General features: G+C 54.5%; 1 protein-coding gene across 5 annotated transcripts in view; it reads right to left on the reverse strand.

Annotated features, from left to right (window-relative positions):
• PTPRN2 (protein tyrosine phosphatase receptor type N2) overlaps positions 1 to 25860 on the reverse strand; it is an 805581-nt gene that overhangs the window by 544399 nt on the left and 235322 nt on the right. Inside the window, exon 1 of one of the 5 annotated variants that reach the window (XM_043590042.1) lies at positions 22305 to 22497. The exons of the other annotated variants lie outside the window; for them this stretch is intronic. Coding sequence (XP_043445977.1) covers positions 22305 to 22482 — 178 coding nt within the window. The 5' untranslated portion in view covers positions 22483 to 22497. Of the gene's footprint in view, positions 1 to 22304; positions 22498 to 25860 lie in introns of those variants that run through there. 5 annotated transcript variants of the gene reach the window in all.

Raw genomic sequence — 25860 nt, forward strand, 5'->3', positions numbered from 1 at the left:
TCGGCCGTCTCCTCTGGGACCACCCACGGACTTCCCTGACTCTCACTTGTCTGTCTGTTCTGGCCTGCTTGTTATGCACACCGTCGAACTTCAGGGAGATGCTCTGAGACGTGGTCTCACGCCCCATCTCAAACCAGAAGCCACAGCCACCACGGTTTTTCCACGAGCAGGTGCCGACAGACCTGTGTCGAGCATCCTGTCTGACATCACAGTCCGGTGAAGGTGGTGCTGAGTGAGTGAAAGTCAAGTAAACAGTTCTAACAGGTAAGCAGGACACGGCCGGATCAGGAGACCCCAGGAAGCCTCCGGGCAGCAGCACTGCACACACTCCCAGATGCCTCTGTCTTCTAATGCAGAGCACAGTTCCATCAGTCCTGAACTTCAGTCAGGTGGATGCAGAGCTTCCAGAGAAGCTTCTAGAAGTAGAGGACTACTCAAGGCGGATGCTCTGAGAGCATAAATAGGTGACAAGAGCACCAGCTGACATGCTGCAGAGGCACGTGGGGAGGAAATGCAGGGAAGCAGAGTGGTCTGCTCAGACGAGCTGTGTGCGACCCCCTCTGTCAGCTCTTGCAGCCCACCCCCGCCCGTGCCACGGGAAAGGGGAGTGATGTCATGACGCCCCCTCACAGACACGAGGTAGAGCCTAAGGGGGCCTCTGTATCGTCTGCATAAGACTGTCGTCACCAAGGGTAAGGATATCCCCCTGGGAAGCTGAAGAAGTACATTTCTGTCGCCTTGAGAGTTGCACAATGTGAAATGCTCCATGGCTTGGAAAAGGCCACTCAAAAGAATCTGCTAAGAGGAGTCCCAAGAAGAGTAGTGACCCTTTCCTGTGGCCCCACGGCCTCCCAGGTTGGGATGAGGGTGATGTAGCCCATGAACCTTCACCAGGGAGCAGACACAGCTGCACTTGTGCGTGCACGTATTTGTGTGTTCGTGTGTGCATTTGCCTATTATATGCACGTACACCTGTGTGAGCATGTGTGTGTGTGTGTTGCCTACATGAGTGTGCATGTGCACTGTGTCCATAAATGTGTGCATTTGTGTGTCATATGCATGCTGTGTGTGCTTGTGTCTGCACATGTGTGTGCACAGCTGTGTCTGTGCATGTATGTGACTGCATGTAAGCATGTGTGCATGTTCATGGTGTCTCCATGTGTGTGGGCATACACATGTGTGTGCACTGTGTGCATGTGTGCATTCGTGTGCCATATGCATATTGTCTGTGTGTGCACAGCTATGTCTGTTCACGTGTGTGAGTGCATGTAAGCATGTGTGCACTTGTGTGTGCATGTTCATGTTGTCTCCATGCAGGTGGGTATACACGTGTGTGTCCCTGTGTCTGCATGTGCACGTGCATACGCACACATGTGCAGGAGAGGATGACCTGCACATGAGATTCATAATGTCTACGTGCCTAACAGACAAACGCCTGCTCGTCTATCCATGGGGCTAGCAGGCACGTATCAGTGCAGTCACCAGATGCTCTAAAACACAGCAAAGTGAGGCAAATGATCAGTGCTGAGGACTCTTGAGCACGGATGCTGCCGTGAGCTGCCTTCCCCTACTTGCTGCTGGCCTGACTGAGGGTTTCCTATCAGTTCCTGCAAGACTGCTTTCTCAGCACACATCTCAAATTTATTAAATAATTCCATGGGGAAATAAGGCTTTTATACAGGGCTTTGCTTTATAAATAATTTGTCAGTAATGTATAGTAGTGCATACATTCATAAATCATGGCTAACAGAAGCCATGAATTCCGGCAGGATACAACTTTTCCTGAAGACCCAGAAAACAGTCCATCTGAATAAGGCCCAGGGGGCTATAAAATCAAAGTGCACGTTCCCACACTCTCCAAACAGAAACCGTCATCGTGTTCTCTCTTACAGACATTCCAATTCTCATAATAAGGCAGAAACCCTTGCACACCTCACACACACACACACACACACACACACACACACACGTGCAAAGTAGCTGTGTCGCTAGCACTTCAGGGGGTCGATCACAGCAAGGCTGCCTTGACTCAGGACAGTGTCCATAGGAAAGCCCGGGCGCTGCCACTGAACACCCCCACGGAAAGTGGCACTGGTAGGTGTGGTTTATCCTCCTGAACTTGGAGAAAAGACTCGTCTGGAAAACCCACAAACCTGAACCAGGACTGAAAGCCCATCAGCAGGGAACAGGAAGGCCAAGGACACCCACTGTCGCCTCCTGTGAGACATGGATGGACCGCGGAGCCAGAGGGCAACGGACAGAGCACGACGTGGACAACCCACAACCTGGGGTCAGCTCAGCAGCCAGTGCCCCCTCCGTGAAGGACAGGGATGGCCAGAGCCCCACCGTGAGAGACCGGGACGGGGACGGCCAGTGCCCCCGCCGTGAGGGACCGGGACAAGGCGGCCAGTGAGAAGTGCTATTCTAACGGGAGCCATTGGCTTAGAAGCCAAGTAGCCAGCAGCCTGACTGAGACTGCTCACGTGTCTGTTCGTCGCTGACACGTCGGCCTCTTTCCCAGTGGCCCAGGGGACGCAGGCCAAGGCTCACAGCCATGCCCGTGGACACGCAGGCGGGCGGGGCAGGGCAGGGAGTGACAGGAGAGGCGGGGGTCGGCAAGAGGCAGAGAGCAGGCTGGCGGGCAGAAGAGGCCTCCCAGGAGGGCACCAGGCACAGAGGAGTCCCCGGGACCGAGACGACACAGTGCCTGGAGATGCGTAACAGTACGTGGGATCGTGAGGGACCCTCTTCCTTCCCCAGTACTCTGTGGTGTGGTCCCTGCGGGAAGTCTGCACGAATTCCAGGAGCTCTGAGCTGAGACTGATGAGGCCGCAGAAGGGGTGTGGAGGACAGGCACTGAGGTGCAAGGTCACTGAGGTAGGGTCACTGAGGCGGAGGGTGACTGAGGCACAGGGGACACTGAGGCACGGGGGTCCCTGAGGCATGGGAGACGCTGAGGCCCAGGGGGCACACTCACACGTATGCACATGCATGTACAGGGTCGTGTACACATGCTAAGATAGTCACATACACACACGTACACGTGCGCACACATGTACATACACACACTTGTGTGTGCACAGCTGCCCTCCGCCACCCCTCCTGCTGCTCTGTGGCTGAGCAGCCCAGGCCTCTCTCTGGGCGGCGGGACAGGCCCGTCAGCCACGGGTGGTGCACGTGCCCCTCGCTGCGGAGCTGAGTGGCCGCGGCCACTCCCCTCCTCGCAGTTGCTGTCATGATGGACCCTTGCTCCCCAACAGAATGGCTTCTTCCCACCCTGCGCCACCCAGGTGCGGAGGTCCCCTCCATTCCGGTAGCCTCCATCCACCGTCAGCGTCGGTGCCTCTCCCCGTGGCCACCAGAGCCCGGCGGGGCCCAGCCGCGCACAGCTCCCAGGACCCGGCCCTCCGTGGTGCTGACGTGGTCTGTGCGTGGGCTCCGGGCCACCTTCCCTCCAAGGCGGGTGCCCTGCTCTGAGCGTCTGCCAGCGAGGCGCCCTGGGGTCCCACGTGGGGCGGGGCAAACCGCAGCCCCTCAGCGGACGAACACCTCCGCCTCGCCCAGCTGCAAAGACACATGGGAATGTGACTGGGAGGCTGAAGGACAGCCGGCCCAGACGCCGGCGCGTCACGAGCACGTCTGCCTTCCCATACGAGGTGGACGGTGGCCGACGGCCCGTGTCTGCGGACTCCCTGGCAACTACGTTCCTTCCTCACGTTCGGGCTGAGCCACCCCAACCACTCTCCAGCTGTGTCCTCTCGCTCCCTCACCGGGGCAGGGCTGCTCGAAGGAGGTCTCGCGGTCAGGTGGACGTCTCCCACGCCGGGGCCGACACCACAGCCCCTTAGTCAACGGCCATGCCGCCATATAGATCGGGGGATACCTCCTAAGCACATCATGCTAGCGGTGAAGCGCTCTGACTCTGCAGAGGACATAAGACATGAGGCACCCCGACCTCCAGAGCTGACGAGTTCTCGGCGCATTCTGTTCACGTTCACTCTTCAGAGTCAGGTCACATCAGAGGTGCGCTCACACACCGGGCACTTACACACGCCGTGGGCTACAAGGTCCTCAAAATGTGACGCCGACACGTCGTGGCTCCGAGGCCCCCCCCACACCGCAGACAATTCGGACGGCACAGGGCGGGCACGGCGGGTCCTGGGTAGCCCTGTCTGCCCCTCTACTCCCTCTGCCAGGCCACCGTCTGCACACGAGCTTGCTTTGGCCAGGGTCCCTCGTCCTCGGGGGCCTCCTTCCCCCGCAGTGGGGCAGGGGGCCCCAGTGTTCTCCACACGCCCTCACAGGTGCTCCTGGAGCCGGGGCCCCGGCAGCTGCTGGTCAAGAGGAGGCGCGAGCGTTGCCCTCAAGAGCCGCACGTGGCGCGGGCGCCGGCGGAGCCGGTAGATGAAGGAGCAAGCGGAGGAGGACGGGACGTGTCTCTGGAAGGCTCTGGCAGGGGCCCGCTCCTCCACGAACAGGGGTCGGGTGCAGACCGCCTCCAGTCCCCCATATGGAACGCGGAACCAGAGTCCCCACTGTGGGGTGCGTTCACCCCGCTTCTCTCTGCAGAGGGCAGATTCAGGGGCGCGAGCATGGGCAGAGGCCCCCACCCAACCCGCCCGCGGGGCTGAGCACAGACGGTCCACAGCCTGCCTTTCTGTTGAGGAAGCGCACTCTCCCAGAGGAGATGCCTGGCCTTCTGTGAATGCGCGTCTTCGGTGTGCGTGACCTGTCACTGGGATCCTGACGACGCGCCCCATGGTTCCTCTCGCACTGTCTCCAGGCACTTCGGTCCATGACCTCCCAGGACCCCAACGCCCCGTCTCCAGGACCCACCTGGGACCTCAGAATAGCAACTGGGAGGGAGAAACCAGGAGAGAGGGGTTTCCCTGCTCCTCCCCCCTTGGTGGGTTCTGAGGACGAGGGACGAGCCACCTCACTCTGACTTGGTGTGAGCGCACGCAGCTGGTTAAATTCAGAGCCCTGGCAGGGAGCACTGGCGTCTGTCCGGCTGCCAGCCAGGTCCGGGCTCAAATCCAAGCTCTGCCATCGTCAGCCTCAACAAGCACCCAGTCACACCGCCTTCGAAGGTGGGAGAAGCCCCGGAGGCTTGGTGGCCTCCTCCAGGCGTCTCCAAACGACCCAAGCCATGGTGTCACAAATGCCCCGACTGCCAGCAGGGAAGGGCGGATGTCCCCTGAGCTCCCCGGGTGTGTCTCCAGAGCGTGAACGAGATGGGCTCCCTGGTCGGCACGGTCCAGCTGCTCCCTCCTGTCTCTGCAGGACACGCTAGCCCCGCTGCTCAGCCGGACACAGTCCTGGTGGGAGACAGTGGAAAGCTTGCCCCCCTGCCCCCACCCCGACACACAGGCTCTGAGGCGGGGACCGTGTGCTTCCTCTCGTGACCAGGCAGCAGGCTCGTGTGCGGGGCCGGGGCTGGGGTCAGCCCGGTGCTCCCACAGGACACACGCCGTGGCGGTAGCATCGGGGCTCCAGGCGGGCCTCTCGGCACCCTGGGGAGAGGCCAGGTCACACAGCCAGGTGGACGGCAGGCCCCGGACGGCCGGGCCAGGCAGCACCATGCAGGATCTCGCCTCTGGGTGTCACGGGGGGGGCGACCAGCAGGGCAGTGCTGCTCCCCAGTCCCCTTGGGGACAGTCCGCTGTCCCTGAGCCTGGATGCCATGTGAAGAGCGGCCCTCCAGCCTGCCCACTACCCCTCAACATTCCCCACCACACAGAGAGAAGGTGAGCAAGCCAGACCCTGGGGCAAGAGGAGCAAAGAAACCGGAAAGAGCCAGAACATTCTGTCGGCCACCCCTGGAGGACAGCAGGGCACAGATAGTACCCCTCACCAGATGCCCAGGTGGCATCTGGCAAAAGGAAGCCATGGGTTAAGGACTGAGCAGTGCCTAACTCAGCCCCACAAAGGAAAGGTTTTGAAGGAGGGGCCTCAGCACACGAGGCCCCAGGAGTGGGCGGTCCCGACATTACACCCTCAAACAGAGCAGAGGAAAGGTGGGTTACTTTGAAGACTGAATTCACAGTCGGTTTAAGAGCTCAAACCATCATTGTGTGACACCGTTAAAAGATGGGGTTCAGACATGCCAAATGAAAAACAATGCATTCACTGGCCGTATGCAAGGGAAGAGCGGTGACATTATTTAATGTATTTGTTAATCGGGTGCTGACATGGGAGCTGCTGCTTAATGCCCCCGCCGAGCACTGAGCCCACCCTATGCCCTAGTGCCCGCTCCCCCTGCATCCGAGATGCGCTGGTATTTTCCATTTTCTTTGCTGTTAAAGGGCAGGGGAGCGGCAGCATAAATGCCTGCCTTCCTCTCGAGCTCTGCCTCTAATGACTAATACATTACTTGGCCGCTGCACCTGCTGCCCCTTCCCGACACTTGGGAGGCTCTTCAGGGGAAGAGGGCCGGGCGTGCGCTCCACCAGACACTGCTTCACCAGGAAGGGGCCACGGGCAGTCTGGGCCATGGGCAGAGCTCATGCACGGGGTGGTCACTGTAACCAGTGTCCACGGAAGCAGAGGCAACCACTCCAGGCTGCTAGAAACGCTACTGGCACAGTGTGTGCACTCCATCTGGAGTATCGTCAGGTGCCTGACAGGTTGTGCGTCTGTGCTATTTGTGGTCAACGCCCTGGGCCTGCCCAAGGAGCCCTGCATCCCAGGAAGCCACCGGGCACTGGCATTCTCCACCTCAGAGCTGTAGGGACTGTGGGGCCTCTCGTGCTGAGAGGGGCTCAGCCTGGGGGTCAGCAGGCCCGTGAGCCGCGGGGCAAGTGCGCGTGGGGATGTGCCTCGGGGCTCGAGCCAAACGTCCTAACTGCCCTCTCTGGACAAAGTCTCAATCCCGTGGTCCTTGTCTCTCTCCTCCTTCCGTAATTGAGAAACATTTTTAAATAACTTTAAGCACACCCACTCCTTAGTGCTCAGGATTACGGACAACCCAAAGACACCAAACAAAATCCCGAATCTACACCTGGCTGCGCGAGGTTCCTCCTCTGTCCCTAAGGCCAGGACCTGGAGCATTTCTTCACACAATTAACGGTGCCTCTAATGCGAGAAATATTCTTTCCTGCCCCCTAATATCATCCCCCCGAACTCTGCCCTGTAAGCCACGTGAGATTTGGACAGTGGACTCCACCTGGCCTGTCATCTGAATGCTCACTGGTCACTGGGTGACACACAGGGCCTATGCTGACCCCACAGACTACATTTGGGAACATTTGTGCTGTGGTCAGTATGCTCTTCACCGTGTGGGATTCTCGACACAGTAGATCATGGAGGGAGGGCGTCGGCAGCAACCACAGCCCAAGTGTGACGGTGGATTAGAGAGATTCCCCAATGGTCCGGGAGCATGTGGGGCCACAGCTGCAAACACACAGAGCTGTGCACGGAACAGCCGTGACATTGCTCCTGACAGTGGCTGCCAGGCCTGAAAACTGCAGCTTTTCAAAGGTACCTGCTGTGCATCTCCGGTCTATTTCCAGGGAACGTCACAGTAGCCGCCACCCAGCTTTTAGCAACGGACTCTGGAACTGAGGAGTGGCTCAGGGGCACCATCGCTGTCCCTGGTCACCCGCCTTCCCACATCTATTTGATGGTTCTTTGGGTGGAATGCACAGAAGGCCTGTTCTTGGGGACACAGAAGATGGGTGGGGGGCAAGACCTCAGGCCCTGACCTCCAAAAGTGCCCTCGCCTGACAGTTGGCACAGGGCTGAGCCCCATGCAGGTACAAGGGCGGCTACAGCTACACTTGTCCGTGCATTTTGCACTGATCCTCCTCAGAGCCAATAAAAACTGGGCGGCTGCTGTCCCACATGTGGACCTTCACCGTGGCGCCCACTTCAGCTGTTTTCCTTGAGCCCTTCCTGTGTGTGAGAGGTGGGAGCAGGTTGGGGAGGCCCCACCCGCTGAGGCCGTGGCGGCAGCATGGGCTCCCCAGCCCCCCTTTGGGCACTCAGGTCTGACTTGGGCTCTGTAAGTAACTGCACACGCTCTCGTGCACGTCAGCCAGACGCACACCTTCCTTTCTGGACTGTCCAGGTCTTCGTCCATTTTTCTTTTTTTTTTTAATCTTTATTTTTGAGAGAGAGAGAGACAGAGTGCGAGAGGGGGAGGAACAGACAGAGAGGGAGACACAGAATCTGAAACAGGCTCCAGGCTCTAAGCTGTCAGCACAGAGCCCGACGCGGGGCTCGAACTCATGAACCGCGAGATCATGACCTGAGCCGATATCTGACACTTACCTGACTGAGCCACCCAGGTGCCCCCCCGCCCCGCCCGTTTTTCTGTAGGCTGGCTACCTTTTCTTACTGAATTGTAATTAGTATATGTTCTAGATACACGTTCTTTATCAGATGTATGTGTGGCCATGTCTTCTCCAGCCTGTAACTTGCCTTGTGTCTATCTCCCTCTCTCTCTCAGTGGCATCTTCTGATGAAAAGAAGTTGTTGACTTTAATATAAAACTTCCTCCTTTATGACAGCACTTTGCCCAAAAATATTCCACCAGCAAGACTGTGATCTGTGAGGCAAACGCTCTGTAACTTTAATTGTAAAGCTATATGACCAAATTCAAATTGGGTTTTTAAGTCCCCGGGATAGGGGAGAAAACAGGGAGAGCAGCCAATGCTCTAAGAAGAAACCAGAAAACACTCTGTGTTGAGACTGAAAACAGGCTGTAAAATGTCTGAGAAGCCGTGCAGGATGAGACGCCCTGTCTTTCAGCCTTCTCGGGACATCAGAGAAGACAGGAGCCCGCTTCAGAGCCTGGGTCACCTGCTTGAGGTTCTCAAATCGGAAGAGATGAAACACAGTTTGGAGACAGAGGCACACAATGGGCTCTTCTCCTTTTCTGTTTCAGACCCTGATTAGGAAAGCTCAGAGAACAAGAGGTGTGGAGAGGTGGCCTGGGTTTCCCCGAGAAGAGGCTGTGATGGGGCCTCCAGCCCTGCCTACTCTGCCCGGCACTGCGGCCAGCGGTCTCCCACAGCAAGGGCAACCCGCCAGTAGAGAACGAGCACAGGGTGAGATCCTCGGACTCCCAGGACACGGAGCGTGCGAACCAGAGCCGACACAAGAGAAGACGCTGGGCCAGCTTGTAGGAAGGACTCTTGCAGAGCCCCTGGAACGGGAAGCCAGCCCGCAGCCACGTGCTGGCCGGGACAGATCCTGCAGGCCAGAGGCAGACGGACCAGAGTAAGAAACGACACACAGGGGCTGAGAGGAGAGCTCCATCCCAGATGACCCAGAGTTGGTCGGAGCTGTGCTCCTCAGGGAAACGGATGTTCCTAAGGGACGTGCATCCCCACTCAGCAGGCTCATTGCCAGAGGAAACCGGGTCGCGTTATGGCAGTGACGTTGGAAGTTTGGGCCATAATTGGCTGAAGAAGGACAAGAGTTTCCTGGGCCACCTTCTCTCCTGGAGCTTTCAGAAGAAGGACTCCACAAACTTTACCTTCATGGGCGACAGCAGGCGTGGTGGTTCTGCTCCCATGCATTCCTGTCTGTGTCGTGAGCAGAGCAGAGTCAGCTCTGGACCCCCCGCACACGTGTCTCGAACTCAAGCCTTGGAATTCTCAGACCAAACATGCTTTTGATGTAAACGTGCCTCTTCACACGCTGTACAATTAACACCCAATAACAGTTCACACGGACAAAGCTAAGCTAGTGGCAACTTAACAGTGACGTGGGCAGAATTTACCACGAGAAGCCATGATTGACTGTGCACAACACTTGAGGGGACACAATTCGTCACGGTCCCTCCTGCTCTGCAGCCATCTCAGGGTGGGGACTCTGTGGCGGGTGGGCACAGCGCCCTGCAGCACAGTCCGGCTTGGTGCTCAGACCTCTCCGGAGACACCACCAGTTTCCGGTTTCTGCAGGCCAAGCTTTACTAAACATTAGCGACTCTCTCAAAGGTCTACTAATTAGTACCTTTTGATTACATGCCCAATGAATTTTTTTGAAATTCTTTAAATGTCACAAAATGGACATGCATCGACTAAATCTGTCACACCCCAAGCACCAGAATGTTCCTTCCAAAAGCATACCTCACGGTCTCAGCCCCACCCGTAACTTTCAGACACCAGCAAGGAGGACAACGAGGCTGCAAGATAAGTTAGAGCACAAGAACCTTCTACTCGTCTCTCCCCACATGAGCCACTTCTCACTGTCTCCTCTGAGAACAGTTCTGGTGAAAGGTGTGAACTCAAATGTCAACAATGAGCTCTGAGCACCAGCACTGCGCCCCTCCTCACTCGTTAGACGTGTCCCTAAAATGGGTTGGAGTTCCGGGGACTTGGAGTCTAGCACTGTCCTTGCTGGTAACTCGCTGAAAGTGCTATGATGCTTACTTTTGGCAGCTCTGATACTGTCCCCTCACGTGACAATTGGTTTGTTTCATATTATTTTCTATAGTCAAGTCTTACATAAGGATTATTTGACTGCGACATTTGCTGAGTGAGTCTTGGCTGGACGTACAGGAAACTGAGGCAAGCAGGGAAAACTTGCCTCAGGAACTGGCGGGGGGAGCTGAAGAATCTTGGAGAAGAAAGGGAAAGGTCTAGGCTGAAATACATCCCCAGCCCGAGGAAGCGTTCCCCATGAAAACCAGGCATGAGGAACATCGCTGCCTCAGGCATGGGCCTGTCCAGGTCTTTGGGGGTCACTCCTCAGGCCGCCTCTCAGTTTGCGCAAGGCGAACTCCACTTTTTGCAAACTCTGTGGTATCAAGGGTCAAGGGTCAAGAGTGGGAATGGCCGGTATGTTCTTAATAGTTTGGATCACTGTGCAATTCTTTGCTGACTGATTTTGTAAATGGCTTTTGTCGGAAGTAGAGAAGTACCTTGAGTCGGGGAACCATGAATTTTAGACATTGCTTGCCAAAGATACCAAAGATACTTTGCCCAGAAAACACACAATCTGTGCGTTCCAGGTCAAGATGTGGTTCCCCACTCCAGCTGTGTTCTCTCTCACCCTCCACCAGTACCGGTCCCAACTCAGGGACGTTACAAGCAGTGCACACGTGGTTGACATGGCAACACCACCAGGGAAACCTGAGTCTGGACGAGAGCCGAGTCGACTAAGCATACAAATCTCTGAGTGCAGGAACAAGGGGTGCCAGGCGCGGTGAAATCCCAAATAGCGGCTGGGGTCCCGAGAGCCCTCTACAGGGAGCCACGCCTTCACGGGGCTTCCTTCACCGAACAAAGAGGGGGATCCAACACACGGCGCCCAGTGCGGTCCTCCCAGATGAAGAGGGGCATGAAGCCAGCGGGGCGGAGGGAGGGCCGGCCAGGAGGAAAGCAGTCACGGTAACCACGAAGGACACGGCTGCTGCCCATGCCCCCCACCTGCCATCACCGGCTGGCCCACCCTGAGCGCTGTTCCACAGGGAGCCCTCGCCCACCACGTCCCAACGCTACTCCAGGAAAAGCCCCACAGGTTCAGATGGCAGAGCGACCAGAGTGTGAAGACAGCTACCTGAGGGGGCCTCTTCCCAGCCCACCTCTGCTCTCTGCTCCTCAACCCCTTTCCCTTGCCCTCTGCCCTGCCTCCTGGGGATGCTGGCGGGTCCCCCACACCGCAGGCCTCACCACTATCTCCACCTGCCTCACGGAGAGCAAACCGCGCTCCCTCGCTCACTGCCTCGTTACCGCAGCCTGCAATTTACTTAATTTCACTTAATAATGTAACCAATGTCGGGGCGCCTGGGTGGCTCAGTCGGTTAAGCGGCCGACTTCAGCTCAGGTCATGATCTCGCGGTCCGTGAGTTGGAGCCCCGCGTCGGGCTCTGTGCTGACCGCTCAGAGCCTGGAGCCTGTTTCGGATTCTGTGTCTCCCTCTCTCTCTGACCCTCCCCCATTCATGCTCTGTCTCTCTCTGTCTCAAAAAGAAATAAACGTTAAAAAAAATAATAATGTAACCAATGTCATGTGGTTCGTTTTAGTGGCAATATGTCCTTTGGTATCTTTAGTAACTTCCTTAGTCCTTATTTGTATGGAATCATCAAATCATCTCAAATTTTCCTTGACTTTTTAAAAAAAATTTTTTAATGTTTATTTATTTTTGAGAGAGAGGCGGGGGTTGGGGGGGAGCGCAAGCAGGGAGGGGCAGAGTGGGGGAGGGGCAGAGAGAGAGGGAGACACAGAATCCAAAATAGGCTCCGGGCTCTGAGCTGTCAGCACAGAGCCCGACGCGGGGCTCGAACTCACGAACCATGAGATCACGACCTGAGTCGAAGTTGGACGCCCAACCAACTGAGCCACCCGGGTGCCCCAACCTTTCTTAAAAATTTTTATAGAAAGAGAGAGAGCATGAGTAAGGGAGGAGCAGAAGGAGAGACAAAGAAATCTTAAGCAGGCTCCACACTCATCACAGAGCCAGATACAGGGCTTGACCCCATGACCTCAGGGTCACGACCCAAGCCTAAATCAAGAGTCAGACGCTCAACCAACTGAGCCACCCAGGTGCCTCTCAAATTTTCTCTAACTTCTTAAATTACATTTTAACCACTTTAAGGAATGGATTATATGCTGTTCTAGAGTTAATAGGTTTTGGCATTCACAAAAATCACCTATCCCTCATGAATGCCAAGCTTCTGTTCCAATTATCATGCAACAGCATTCTTGTTTGTATCTATGTCAGCTTCCCCCTAGATTGTGAATTTCCTCCCTATTAGGTGTTGGTGATGCTACAGTGACAAATCAACCCCCACGCTTGAGCAGTTTAACACAACAAAGCTTTCCGTCGTGCACATCTGTGTGCACAGAAGGCTCTTGGTGCCTCCTTCCCAGCGGTGGTGACTCAGCATCCGACCTGCTTCCAGTGGAGGCTCTGTTCACCTGGCAGAGGAAGAGCAGGGCAGGGTTTTTAATGCCTCAACCCAAACCACAGTTAGGACCAAGAGGACCCCTGCGATCAGGAGGTCACTTTCCGTTGGGCCCCTTGCCAGGACCGGCCTGTCACAGCAGCTAGGAATCTGAGCCAGGCGCACCCCGGCAGTGTGTAAACATCGCCTGGAAAAATGAAAGACGCGAATGCCGGGTGGGCATGGAATTGTTGTGAACTCTCCCAACGACCTGTTGCCTCTTCCTTCTCCTCTTCTCCTTTTCTTTATGTTTAGAGCACAGACTGATCCTTGATCCTCAGTCGTTACCTTTGCTTGCTGTGGTTAAACCTGTAGAAAGGGAGCCTCCTGCCCTTTGCTTCCCTTCCATCCTCCTAACTACTTTGCCCGAAGAGATGTTGGCAGGTGCAATTGCTGTTTCCACTCAGAAAGACCCAATCAACACAAGCTGAAAAGGTCAGAGCTCGCCAAAGCTCCCAGGCTGCCACGCGGAATTGCCCCTGACAAACGATCCGGGAACACCGTGGGCTCCTCCGTGGGGGGAGGACCTTCTTGCGGGCAGAACGTACTAAACAGGGTTGCTCGGTGAAACCTGCCGCAGCACCGTGTGTGGGGCGGCATCACCAACACCGCCAGGAAGCTGGAAAAGTCACCAGAGTAGGTGCTGCTGGCCTCAGAGCCGGTGAGCGGAGCGAAGACAAGACAGGGTCACGCTGGCTTCTCTCTGGGCCTCACGGGGGGCCCGGAGGGAGGGCCAACAGACCCAAAGCAGTGTGCCCGCCGGGGTCACAGTCCTCGTCCGGAAGCTCAGAGCAGGACTGCAGCCCCCCGAAGGAGCTCCGTCCTCCCGTCCGTCGTGGGCTGAGTACCTATCGCAACTCAGCAATGGTGCTGGACCCCACTGCACACAGGGATACAGTCTGCACTTGGCTCTGCCGGTCCACCGAGACTCTACACCAGGCGCCTCACTCTGTCCTCGGCTGGGCCCGTTCGGGCACACACGTATCAAAATGCGTGTTTGTTTGTCATCACTCATCTTTCTTCCTACTGTCCTTTATATCATAGCATTATATTCATTTTTTAACATTCTTGCGTGTTGGGAATTCTGTCACTTATTGACTTCATATAAGCATAGGAGAGAAGGCGTTACCAAATATTTGCCGTGAATAGGATGCGAGGTCTGAGAAGGTGGAGACTCCCCACCTGAGCCATATGAGATGGACTTTCCGAAGCAGCGGTGGCCTTGGGCCTTGAACAGCTCAGGCCCAGGTGCAGGGAGGGCTTTCCGATTTGGCAAAGGATCCGGGGCCCAGGAAGACTGCGCGAGACAGCCCTGAGCACAGGTGCGAGCCAGTGGTGACACTGACTGCCAGGGGGGCAGAGGACGACCTCGCTGGCCTGCAGGACTGGGAGGGGCGGGGTCTGTGACCCAGTCCGCGGTCCAGAACGGGGCTGCTGCCCAGGAAGTCCGGATTTGCCCAGGAAAATGACAGAAACGTGTGTAACCGCGGCCAGCCTTTCATCTTGTGTCTTTAGCTGCCGGGATCCACGGTTCCGACAGAAAATAAATATGGAAAGGCAGTAACCACATTCAAGTTTCAATTGCTACCCAGGGTGGTAGGAAGAAGTCATGCATAGTTAAAATGACTAATTTGCAAGGGGAATAAAGTACATTCCCAGATATACCAAGTCGTTTCATTTCTGAAGAATTTAGTCAGAATATTTATTTGCTACTTGACAAAAGAGATGACAGTTTTCATCAGGGATAAGATCCCCTCCTCAAGTAGACAAAGACTCCAGGCTGCTTTTCACATGCAAATCCGCCCTGATTAGGTTAACTCCTGGGGGCGGCTGGGCACACCTGCCCCGGAGGTGGGGGTTAGGAAAGCGGAGGGAAGTTGTGAATTAGGAGAACCCAGCTCTTGTGCCCTCGCTCCAGGCCTCGCCTCCAGCGAACCGTGACCAGACGCCCCTCCTGGACTCACGCCCGAGTGCCAGCCCGGTGCCGTGTCCCCTCCCAACATCCAGCCCCTACACTTGACTCTGAGCAGACCAAGAGCAGGGGTGGCTCTGGGAAGGCCCGCGTCATCAGGAGGCACAGGCGTTCGCTCCCCTGTTGCGCGCGGGTCTTTGCTGTTGCCACGCTTCCAAGATTCGGTTATTTTGTTCCTCCAAATATCCTCCCCAGCAAAGTTTACTGCACAAAGTGCCTGGAAGAAAGCGCCCAACAGTACAATCAGACGCACCCCTTGAATAAGGGCATCACCCAGAAAATGCACTAAATTAGGATTTAATTGCTAGAAATTACTTTCAATTACTAAAAATTACGACAAATTAGTTGTTGAATAGACACATTCTTTCACCACCATTAATAATTTAAAATTGCTAATTGCGTGTAATTATGAGTAATTTTTGCTCTTTGGTGCCAGGCCCGGGCCTCGGGCACCTCCCGGTGCACAGCCTCCAGGCCAGACCCCCAGGAGAGAGGACGGGGTGGGGCAGCCTCGTGAGAGACCTTCCCTGCAGAAGAGGGGACAAGGCACCAGGATGTCTGCTGTTCTAGGAAGGGCAAACCTGGCTCTCCAGAAAACGCCACTTTGCTCGTCATCCTTCCCTTCACCTTGAAATCCTGGAACCAGCCTCTGCTGGTGTCACCCTTGCACCCTTGGTGCTCGTGGTGTCACCGGGCAGTGTCCGTTCCCAGGTGCACCTCACCTCTTCCCTCCGCACCCGGGCTTTCTTCCTTCCCTGGGGTTCTTTCCCACCTGTAAGCCCCTTCCATCCGTGAAGGCACAGCTCCCTCCTGGAGGCCTCGCTGACCACCAGGCCCCAGGAGACCCTCCCAGAGGCCTGGTCCCTTCCCCACCTGTGTAGCCATCCCAGGACCTTTCCTCCTAACGAACCCGACCCCCGCTGGCCAAAGTGAAGCTTCCAAAATCCCCACACGAAGCCACTCCTGGAGCTCCAGGGAATCAGTGGATGGAGTGTTTTCACCTGGGAGTTGAGACGCCCTTGGCCACAGCGTCTTTCTGTGAGACCAGAGACAGCGTGGACAGCCAGCTGTGGCGGGACACACACCACCTGTCGCCCAGCTTGACCCTCTTGAGTCCCCACAAGTAAGGATCACAGCAAACCTCCAGAGCAGCCCCCTTCCCCACCCCGTCCTTTCTCACGTACACACACACACGTGCACATGAAGACCCTCTCAGGTCCCAAACCTCAATCTTCTGGACGGGAACGTGCACCTTCACCTACAGTGTCCGTCTACATTTGTTTAAAGACAGAGTGTCAAGGAGGTGGGGCCATGGCTTTGAAAAAGTGCCCTCAGACCATCAGCTGTGCACTGAGGTGCCCCTGACCACTGGATGGGAGCACCGCACACACCAAGAACTTGCCCCGGGTCAGGAGGCACAGCTCCGCGCCCGCCCCGACTTGTACCCTTCCCTCCAGGCGCGGCCCAGACCCACAGCTTCGTGTCCACCGCCTGGAGGAACTCAATCCGGTAAATACCGCAGTGGACACCAGCAAGAGAAGAGCGGGTGATGGTGACAGGGTTTGACTGGAGGTACCTGTGCTGTCCCAAGTTTCACCTCACCTCCTTGCCCCTGGACCGGTCAGACCACCCTCACGACACCTTTGCGTGACTTCCCATGACGGTGGTGGCCAGCTCTGGAGCCAGCGGCACACCGGCCGTTACTGCCCGCGTGCGGTAGTCTAACAGCCCCTCCTCGTCCCGAATGTTCTGTCTCCAAAACTGAATTGGAAAAAAGAAAGAAAGTGATCCACTCCCCACCCCCGCCAATGTTTTGCCCTTCCTGGCACCCACATGTCTCGTCCTCCCTGACCTATGGGCAAAGGAGCGCCCAGGACTCACCACACACCCATTCAAGCCCTGACGGGGGCTCACGCACACACAAGGACAATGGCTGGACGAAGCTGGCTGGGTGGCCGCTTCCTTCACCACAGAGCTGGGCGGCAGCCCCCTGCCCTTCCCTCTCACCCAGCGCTCCTTCTCCGACAAGGAGAAGCTTCAGTGCGCCGCAGGCCTTGGATGGCGTCCAGCCCGCAACCCTTCCCAGGAAGAGAGCACCGGAGGGGAAGCACCTGTGTGAGGAGAGCATCCCCTGCACGTTCGGTAAAATAAAAGGAAGGTTGAATCTCTGCCCGGGTGTTACCCAGAGTCAGACGTTTGTCACACTCAGAGGCGTCACCCCGCACAACGCGCACCCGGGCGGCCCGAGGAGGCCCTGGGGAGGGTGGCGCCCACACCGGCTCCTCGAGCCTCCCCGTGTGGTGATCCCAGAAAAACAAGGGAACATCCTTCCAGAATGCAATTTCTCACCACCCAAACAGTGGAAACTGAGATCAGGAACCACCTGCCTCCTACTGGGTGACCTCCCATCTCCTCTGGAAGAGAGAGGGCCAAGGTCCAATCACAGCATTGAAAAGTAATCAACGTGACGGATAAGCAACACCATACCTCTCGCTTCCCAATCTGAGCTGACGTGTGAGCTTGACCTCACTGAGCGTACTCGGCTCTACAAACCTTGGCATGACCTGACTGTTCCACCACGGCTCCTGAACTGCCCAAGGTCCTTAAGAACCAATTGTTCTCAAGTAGCTGACCCTGTTTCAGGCTTTGAGTCGTTTATCCAATACTTTGTGTACAGACTGCATGAGTACACAGGTGCCATCCCAACTAGAACATGGCAGAGCTAAATCTGCAGCCTCCCACACGTTTGGTTTTCCCTCCTGTCCCCGACGCCGGGACGTGGACAGAAGCTGGAGCTCTTGTATGCAGAAGCCCAGGCTGAGGGAGGCAGCACTCTCTTAAAACCTGCCAAGTGACAGCTTAAGAAAGCCACTGCTCAGAAGGAGGGGGAGGCCTGCTGTCAGAGGCCCCGGGTGCAACAGGGTCCCAGGGGCCCACGGTGCTCTGACAGTCTGCCGAGCACGAGACAGGAAGGAGAGGGCAGGACCCAGCTTCCGCCCTCCACCTGGAAATTCAAGATAATCTCATACCCCTGAAAACTCCAGTCTTTACACACAAACCGTCTTTATGTATTTAATTGGCCCTCTCTGGGGGATGTTTTTTGAAACTCGGTCTTTGAAGGCCTTTCATTATGGTATTGAGATAAAGGGAGAAAGAGCAGGGTTTATAGAGAGAACAGAGCAGATAAAAAGAGAAGCAGGAGATGAAAGGAGCCTGGAATGACAAAGGAGGAAGAGCGGTGAAGGACGCCCACACGGAGGCTCAGACGCGGCCTTTGGCTTTTTCCACCTTCCTAGATTCTCCAAGCCAGTTCATTAACTTAACAAGAGAAAAATCACAAACCTCTTTCTTTTTGAAGACTATAATATCAATTTTTAAATTTTCCCAAACGTGGAACAATGGAAGTGTTTTCTACAGAGAGAGTTCAAATTAGAGAAACAGAAGCGTACTGGGGGTGAAAGGAGAGACAGGAGGCCAAGACGGCAGGCCAGAGCAGCCACCATGCCGGCCGTCCTGCGGCCAAGCGTCTGCCAGACCCCGGACAGAGTGCCCAGAAACGCACACACGCCGGTGCAGGGACACAGCCACACTCGGAGCTGTCTATGCACTCTTCATCACATCTTCCATTTACACCTTTCTGTGGTTTGGAAGCACATAGAACATGAGCGCGTACGCACTCCTGAACACTAGAGTCCAGTGAGAATGCTGGGGTGCATGCGTAGTGCTCTTTCACTGAGAGCGGGGTCACCCACAACCCTGGAGGCCGGCAGAGTGGTGAGCACAGGAAGGATAACTTATAAAGCACCACGATGCCCATCATCCCCTATGATCCCCCTTACTCTTTGAGTCTCCCGATGTGACAGAGGACGGAGCGGGGAATGGGGGGAACAGGGGCCCCAGCTCTTCTGACCCTGGAGTGCTGGCTCTTCATTCCCCCGCGTACCTCCAAACAGCAACACAGGAACCAGAACCAGAGCGGTCACCCGGGTACCGCGTCCTTTAGGAGCTGTGTCCCCAGTCTAGGCTCCTGGCAAAGACGGCTCTCCATAAAGGCTTGTGAATCAATAACACATAAAACCAGAGTCGATCCAGGTTTTCTTGAGACGGCCCTGCAGACACATCTTCCCTAACAGGTTCACATGCTAAAGGGGGCAGAGGCCATTTTTCCACACTGGGCCTCCCAGCTCAAAACCCAGCCATCACCCCCCAGACTTTGTGGCCTCACAGAAACTCGCCTCTTGTAAGAAATCTGTCTAGGGTGAGAGGTTCCTCTCTGGATAAGGTTAAGGGGATGCTGCATTCTGAGGAGTGGTTCTGGCCTTTGATTAGGGAGGCCTCAGGATTCCTCCCTAAAAAGCCTTGAGTAAGGTCTGATTGAGCCTGTGAATACAGTCCCTGTCATTAATAATCCAATTACCCTCGGGAGTGGTCCTGTCCTTCTTTACGAGCCGTGAAACGGAAGAATCAGACATCTACCCGAGGAAGCCTCAGGATGCATTTTCCGCCTTTTCTAGACAAATTCTCTCACCTAGCGTGATAAACACATAACCCTAAAAACAAACTGAGTAACCAGTTTTCCTCTGTTGTCTTGAGAAAGTGACTGACTTACCAAAAGTGAGAGGAAACAGGTATATTTTGTATGTGAAATGTAGGGCGAAGAGACATCTTTGAGAATAAATGTGGAGCTTCAGAGTGAGCTGTGGGGCAGAGAACGGATCTGGGGGGTAGAGAGCAAGAGCCTTGGGCGGTGTACGAGGACTTCCTAAGGCTCACTGGCCACGTTTGTAAAGCTGAGATAATGATGCTTATTTTGGAAGATGTTTTGGGTATTAGATGCGGTGACACAGGTGACCAGCTCCGCAGCCAGAACACAGACTGTCAGTGTCTTTCTCCCCTGTCTCCAGCAGCAGGGCCTTCACCTGTTCGGAGGAAAGTGCACTGAAATGTAGAAATGGGGGACACGCAGTCCGTTGAGGGGCATGTTCAACTATATACACAAAAGAAACCACAGTGGCACATGTCACTTATGATTTTATATTCACCACAGGACACCAAGCGAGCATCTCAGGCAGCGTCCACAGCAGGAAAGCAAGTCCCCGTTCAGGAAAATTACGAGTCATCTCAAGCCGGTCACCCAGACTCCGAGGCCAGAGGAGAGCAACGGCTGAGTGTGGAGACCAGCTTCCGCCCCATCTCCGTCCCCCGCGGGCCCAGGACAGTCATGGGCAGCACCGCGGCCCACGGCGTGGCTGGTTACCGGTCTCCCCGGCCTCGCAAAGCCGCGGCCCGCTGCCCAGCAGTCTCCCTGACACCCACAAAAGCAGAAACCGTGAGGAACGTGGACCCAAACGCCTCCACACGCCTCCCTAGAACCGTCGTCATCTCTGGTTCCACGTCTTAGAGGAGCAAACACATGCCTACTGTAAAAACCGGCATTTTCTTCAAAATGATTGTGTTCTGCTTGTAAAACATTTTTTTAGTTTAAGGAAATGCAAAGCAGGTCATAAGTTAATCAATTACATGCTTAAAATCTGCTTCAAAGAGACGATCCATGCTGACGTTGAGGTCACCGTATCGCCACTACAGACATTCTCGGATTCTCCCCCAGGACACGGACACACACGTACACGCCATTTATCGGTATTCATGGGTGTGTCCAATGCACACTGCTCACGTGTGTGAGCCACGTGTAAGCTGAACCCACATGGCTCAGTAATGGCTACGTTTTAAATGAGTAACAATAACAAACAGCCAACCACTTAAGCACTCCCTGCACAACTGCATAACTCCACGGTGCCAATGGGGACGCCGAGGCACGGACAGCTAGCTGCGCCGGATCCCGCCCACATCACGCTGGCAGCAAGGGAAAGACTAGGGACTTGAATTCAGGCCCATGCCCTTGATCACTAAAACTACAGATGGTACTGGAAATCATTACAAACAGTCTACACATTTCCTCATGAGCACATGGGACAACTCGGGGCTCATGACTACTCTGCTTAAACTCGTAGATCTTTCTCACTGCCCCTCCTCTCTATTCCCCTGAGGACTTTCCCTTACACCCCCTTAATGTTCACTTATTCCCGGCCTCTCCCTGCACACACACACCTCCACAGGAGCTCACGTGCCATCCTGCCGCTCTGCCAGAATATTCCTGATCAGGCAGGAAAAGGCTATGCGTCTGCAGACATGAATAATTTTGAAAACTTCCACTGCATATGTACACAGACGGCAATACCGCGTCGCAAGAACAGGAGGGTGTAAACATGCAACCCATTCTGATACACCTCGTGTGCATCTTGTGTCCCTAACCCGCCGTCTGTGCACGTTACCACGGCGGCCTCCTCAGCCCACAGGCTGCCGTTACCCCGCACTGAAATACCCAGAGGGCGACAACGCCCTCCCAGCGCGTGCTAGCCATCTCGGTAATGCCTGCCCTGCTCTCAATTTTACTTTTGTTCTGATGTTTACCATTTGTACCCGGTTTCGTTTGCTCTCGGCTGAATATGTGAGCTATTCCCAGCGGCCTGGTGAAACTCCCCAGCCGCTGTGCACAACCCGTCATCACGCCCCTGCCAGGGCCGTGTGGGGAGAAGGGCACTGGGGACCCCGTGGGGCCAAACGAGAAGGGCACTGGGGAGTCTTCTGCTAGGCAAACATGTCCACACTGAAGGGACAGGACGACTGTGGTGAAACGAGAAACTCCAAGGGCCAAAGGTCACTTCTTAATAAAAGGTGGCAAGAAAGAGTAGCCAGTGGTTGACTGCCATGCACCTCCTGGACAGCAGGGGCAAAGCCCAGTCGGCTCCTGACCTCCCCATGGGCCCCGCAGGAAGCAGAGTGAGAGCCTCACTCCCCTCCACCATCCAGAGCCGCTTCTGACAGGGAGGCCGCCTGCTGGTTGGCAGGTGCCTTCCTGGCCCTTCCTTCCATCCTCGGGGCTCCTCCCCAAGAGCTGGCCCTGTCTCCACTTTTTCTCCTCCTGTGGCCTGTCATTCCCTCCCCACCACACACCACAGTGGCCTCTCCATTCAGCTGCAGGATGTGAAGAGGGGCCCTTGGGCGGGTGGAGACGGTGAAGAACTCCAGCTCTGAGCCTGGGAGTTACAGCCAACAAGGCTGGATTCACCCCGGCCTCCGAAGGACACTGAGTATTCACCTTGGCGGCCGGAGGTCAGCCTGCAGTGCCGTCTGCTACATGAAACGAGCTAACCGGAACCAGTTCCTGGTGTTCAGGGAAACGGTGAGCACGAACACGCATTTGTGACAATCGGAGAAGCCCACTTTGACCCTTAAATGCTCTGTCTAGTGAGCCCCTTTCACTTTGCTCGATGGAGCACCGGACCATTCTGTTACCGACTTCTGTGATAACCCATCCTCATGTCTAGTAACAGCGGGAACGATCCATAAATGGTGGCTGACTGGATGTGGGAATACCTGTGAGGCAGGTGGGGAAAGTGGTGTCTGATTCCCAAGGACTGAAGGATAAGGTCTGGGACTCCTGGCCAGGAGCGGGGCTTGTTGACCCAGGAGCGGGAGGCACGTCCAGGTCGAGGGGAGGTGGGGTATTCAGTGCCACAAGGAGAGAGAGAGGCTCATCTTCACTCTGTTCCATTGGGTCATGCCAGTAGCAGGTTCCACTTGTGTGGCATTCTAGAATTCTCTAACTGCAGCTCCCGGTGTCAGCTCCCTGAGCTCCAACACGACTTTCTCTAGAGTGGCTCTAGCTCTGTTACTAGGTATCATCGATGGCGTCTGTCTTCGTGCTCGAGAATTCAGACAAAGTCGTGGTAGGGAACCACACTTCCTTGAGGGGAGTGTATTCGTTTTTGTTTTGCTTTATTTTGATTCTTTGTTTAAGGTCTAGGAGCCCCTCTAGTTTTGGTGGAAATTTTTGGTTTTGGTTGGTTTCAAATGTTTTCCCAAAGGCGTTTATCCACCTGCCTCTGTCTTGAAACGTGAGGTTCGCTGCGTGTCCTGTGGCAAGAACACAGCCCAGAACGGCCGAGAACGTCAGTGCCACTGCTGCCTGGTGTGTGGCTCCTGCCTTGTAACAACTCTTTAGAGGACTAATACAGTATTGAAAACACGTACCAATGTTCCTGACCCTATACTTCCATTCCTGACTTCAAATAAAAGTGACTGCTTCATACAGCTTTGACGTTTACTCATATGACCGGCTGACATGCCCAGAACCCTACAAAATCACAAGAAAGTTTTAACTCAAGAAGAGATGAAAGAGGGAGAGAAAGAAGAGGATGATAAAAACTATTTCCAAAATAAGAGGTCCAGGATCCATTTGTAATTATCTGCCCACCTGAGTCTAAAGGCTTTTATTCGATAAGACAGGTAGTACACAAACCCGTAATGCGAACAGAAGCTTGATTGGCCCCGTGACCTACACACCTATGAGTGAGGTTTCATTCTAAATTCCTTTTTCCAAAAAAAGGACCTGCCCCCCACCCCCACCTTCCCGCTTCTTTCAGAAATGCAAAGAAATGCAAGGTGTTCTGTGCCATCTGGGAAGCGTCCAGGTCTCACAGGCCTCAACTGCTCTCCTGCAGGTACACCTAACTCTCCCGAGGGAGAAGACTCTGGCGCATCGGAAATGAAGCCTCCAGGAATCGATGATGGTCCCGCTCCAGAGTGCAGGGTGCTCAAAAGCAGGTGCCGGCCAGCCTCCGGATGTGGCAACCTAAATCAAGCCTTCAGCTTTTCAAGTTTTAAAAGGGATGAAGTCTATCTGACTTCACACTTAAAATTAAAAGGCAAAATCTGTAGTTCACATGAGAAAAAAATCCAAGCTTTTACAGTGTTCAAAAAGTTAAGAAACCTACCTTTTAATCACAGGGGTAGTATATATTGTGCCAACATTTCTTGACATGTAAGCATCTTCTAAAAGACAACAATTCGATTCTCAAATGCATATAAAGAATGACTTTGGTTTGCCCCCTAAGTGACAAGTCTTAGTTTTCATTTCTGGTTCCCATATTTGTAGTCTTTCATGTAAATTAAAGGTTCACTCTGGTGTCAGCTAAGTGCATCCCAGCTCGAGAAGACAGAGTTCTGTTTTCTGCCTCTATTCTGCCTTGAGAATCAGTCATGCGATGGTCTGCCGTCAATTCCTGAAAGAAATGTGTCTAGATGAGCCACAGGAGGCGTGCCACTCAACAGGACAGGGGAGGCGGACTGGAGTGGAGAATCAGCGGAGGAACTGGTGAGGGGGGTGATTCCAGCGGAGGAAGGAGGGGAGAAGCCCAAGGCTGAAGGGACGCAGAGCTTGGCGGCTTCCACTTGCCTCCGTGTGATTTGCTCGCCTTGCCGAGAGCTGGGATGTGTGTCCACTAAACCCTGCCTCACTTTGCACTTCACCACACTTGCACCAAACTTCCACACTTCCACGGGTGTTTGCTGTATCTGGTGCCAGTTACCAAACCATCATCTTGCAGCTCTCTTCTGCACACTATCAGATCCCATGGCTGACGTGACTCGATAGTTACATACACGGAAAGATCAATTTGTGTCAGTCTAAACCCTCTTGGCCCATCCTCTCATGACCAGCTGTCTACCCTTTTGAGGCTGCTGGCAGGGCAGTGTGTGGTAGGTGGGCATGGAGGCTCCGGGGCCCCCAGGCCCCTGGTGCTCCCAGGAGGGTGGTAGCTCCCTGGACACGACACTGAGAGCCGGGCACAGGCAGTGAGATGGCCAGAGGGCCCAGTGAGTGTGGCCAGAAGTCCCTGTCCTTCGCCAGAAGTTCTGAAAGTCCTTGAATATCATAGAAAATATGAGATCCTTTCCCCCAAAGACATATATTTCCTAGTCATTCTGTTCCTTAAGAGATAATGGTGAAAGTGCAGTGTGCAGAGTAAGACTGATTCTCCCAGAATGGAGTTCTTAGAGGAACAGACACAAACTATGCCATTTCTGGTATCACGGCTCTGAAGAGCTGTGGAAAAATAAAGCTTTAAAATTGATCGTATTTGCTGTTCTAAACTACAGGCCTATTTTCTCCTAATTTCAGACCGATCAACATTTAGAAGAGTTAGAACTAACTCTTCGGCTTTCATGTGTCTGTCCTGATGTCAATAATCTGGAAACCAATTCTGAAATGTACCAGGGGAGCTCTTTGTTCGAAGGAAATGTGCCAAGAATGCTTTAGGAAGGTAGAGAGGCCCCCTTTGCGATGTGAATGACGTTGCTAGTCCGGTCATTCCACACCATGTTTCCTTGTAGTTCGGCAACCCTCAGCCCACACACTGCAAGCCCACTTTGACTATTCTTTCTCTTTCTTTAGAGAGAAAATGCTTGTCGCAGAAGGGGTCTTCCTTTAATTAAGACCTCTCGTCTCTCCTTTGATTGCAAAATTCACCAGCGAGAAGGGGTGCTTTTGAGCCGAGGAGGAGATGTTACCAGCAAACACGGACTTGGAAAGAAAATGTGGTTCAGGCAGATTCTTAGCAAACAGAAGGTGATGGTCAGTGTTTAGTCACACAAAGGCTTTTGCAAAGTTTGGGCTGCGATGTGTACATACTGCACGTGCCAGGTTCAAAGTCACACAAGCTCTGTGACCACGTATTTCCACAGCTGTGTGCCCTCATCGCTGCATATGGCTCGTGCTATGTTTGGGAGAGCGCCACGAGAGACACTTTGTGAACAACATGGATACCCCACTATGGATATAGACAATGCTCACCGAATTTACAAAACCAACTTTTTGAAAATGTAGGTATACGACTTTTTACGTATACGGCAGGCGTATTCAAGTGTTCTATGGCATTCTGCATCACTCTTATGGTTTATAGTTGTTTTTAATTGCCTCTTCACATTCCTTAGAACAAGGCTGGTGATGGTATTCTCTCGTGATGTTTAAACTCCGCTTATCTGTAGTGATGCTCCCTTTTCCCAAGTGTTGTGTATTTATTCCTTTGCAGTACTGTTGTTGGCCAAACAGAAGTCTCTCTGGTTTATAAGTCTTTTCAAAGAACTGGGTTTT

The sequence above is a fragment of the Prionailurus bengalensis genome, chromosome A2 (genome assembly GCF_016509475.1).
Source record: "Prionailurus bengalensis isolate Pbe53 chromosome A2, Fcat_Pben_1.1_paternal_pri, whole genome shotgun sequence".
NCBI classification, from domain to species: Eukaryota; Metazoa; Chordata; class Mammalia; order Carnivora; family Felidae; genus Prionailurus; species Prionailurus bengalensis.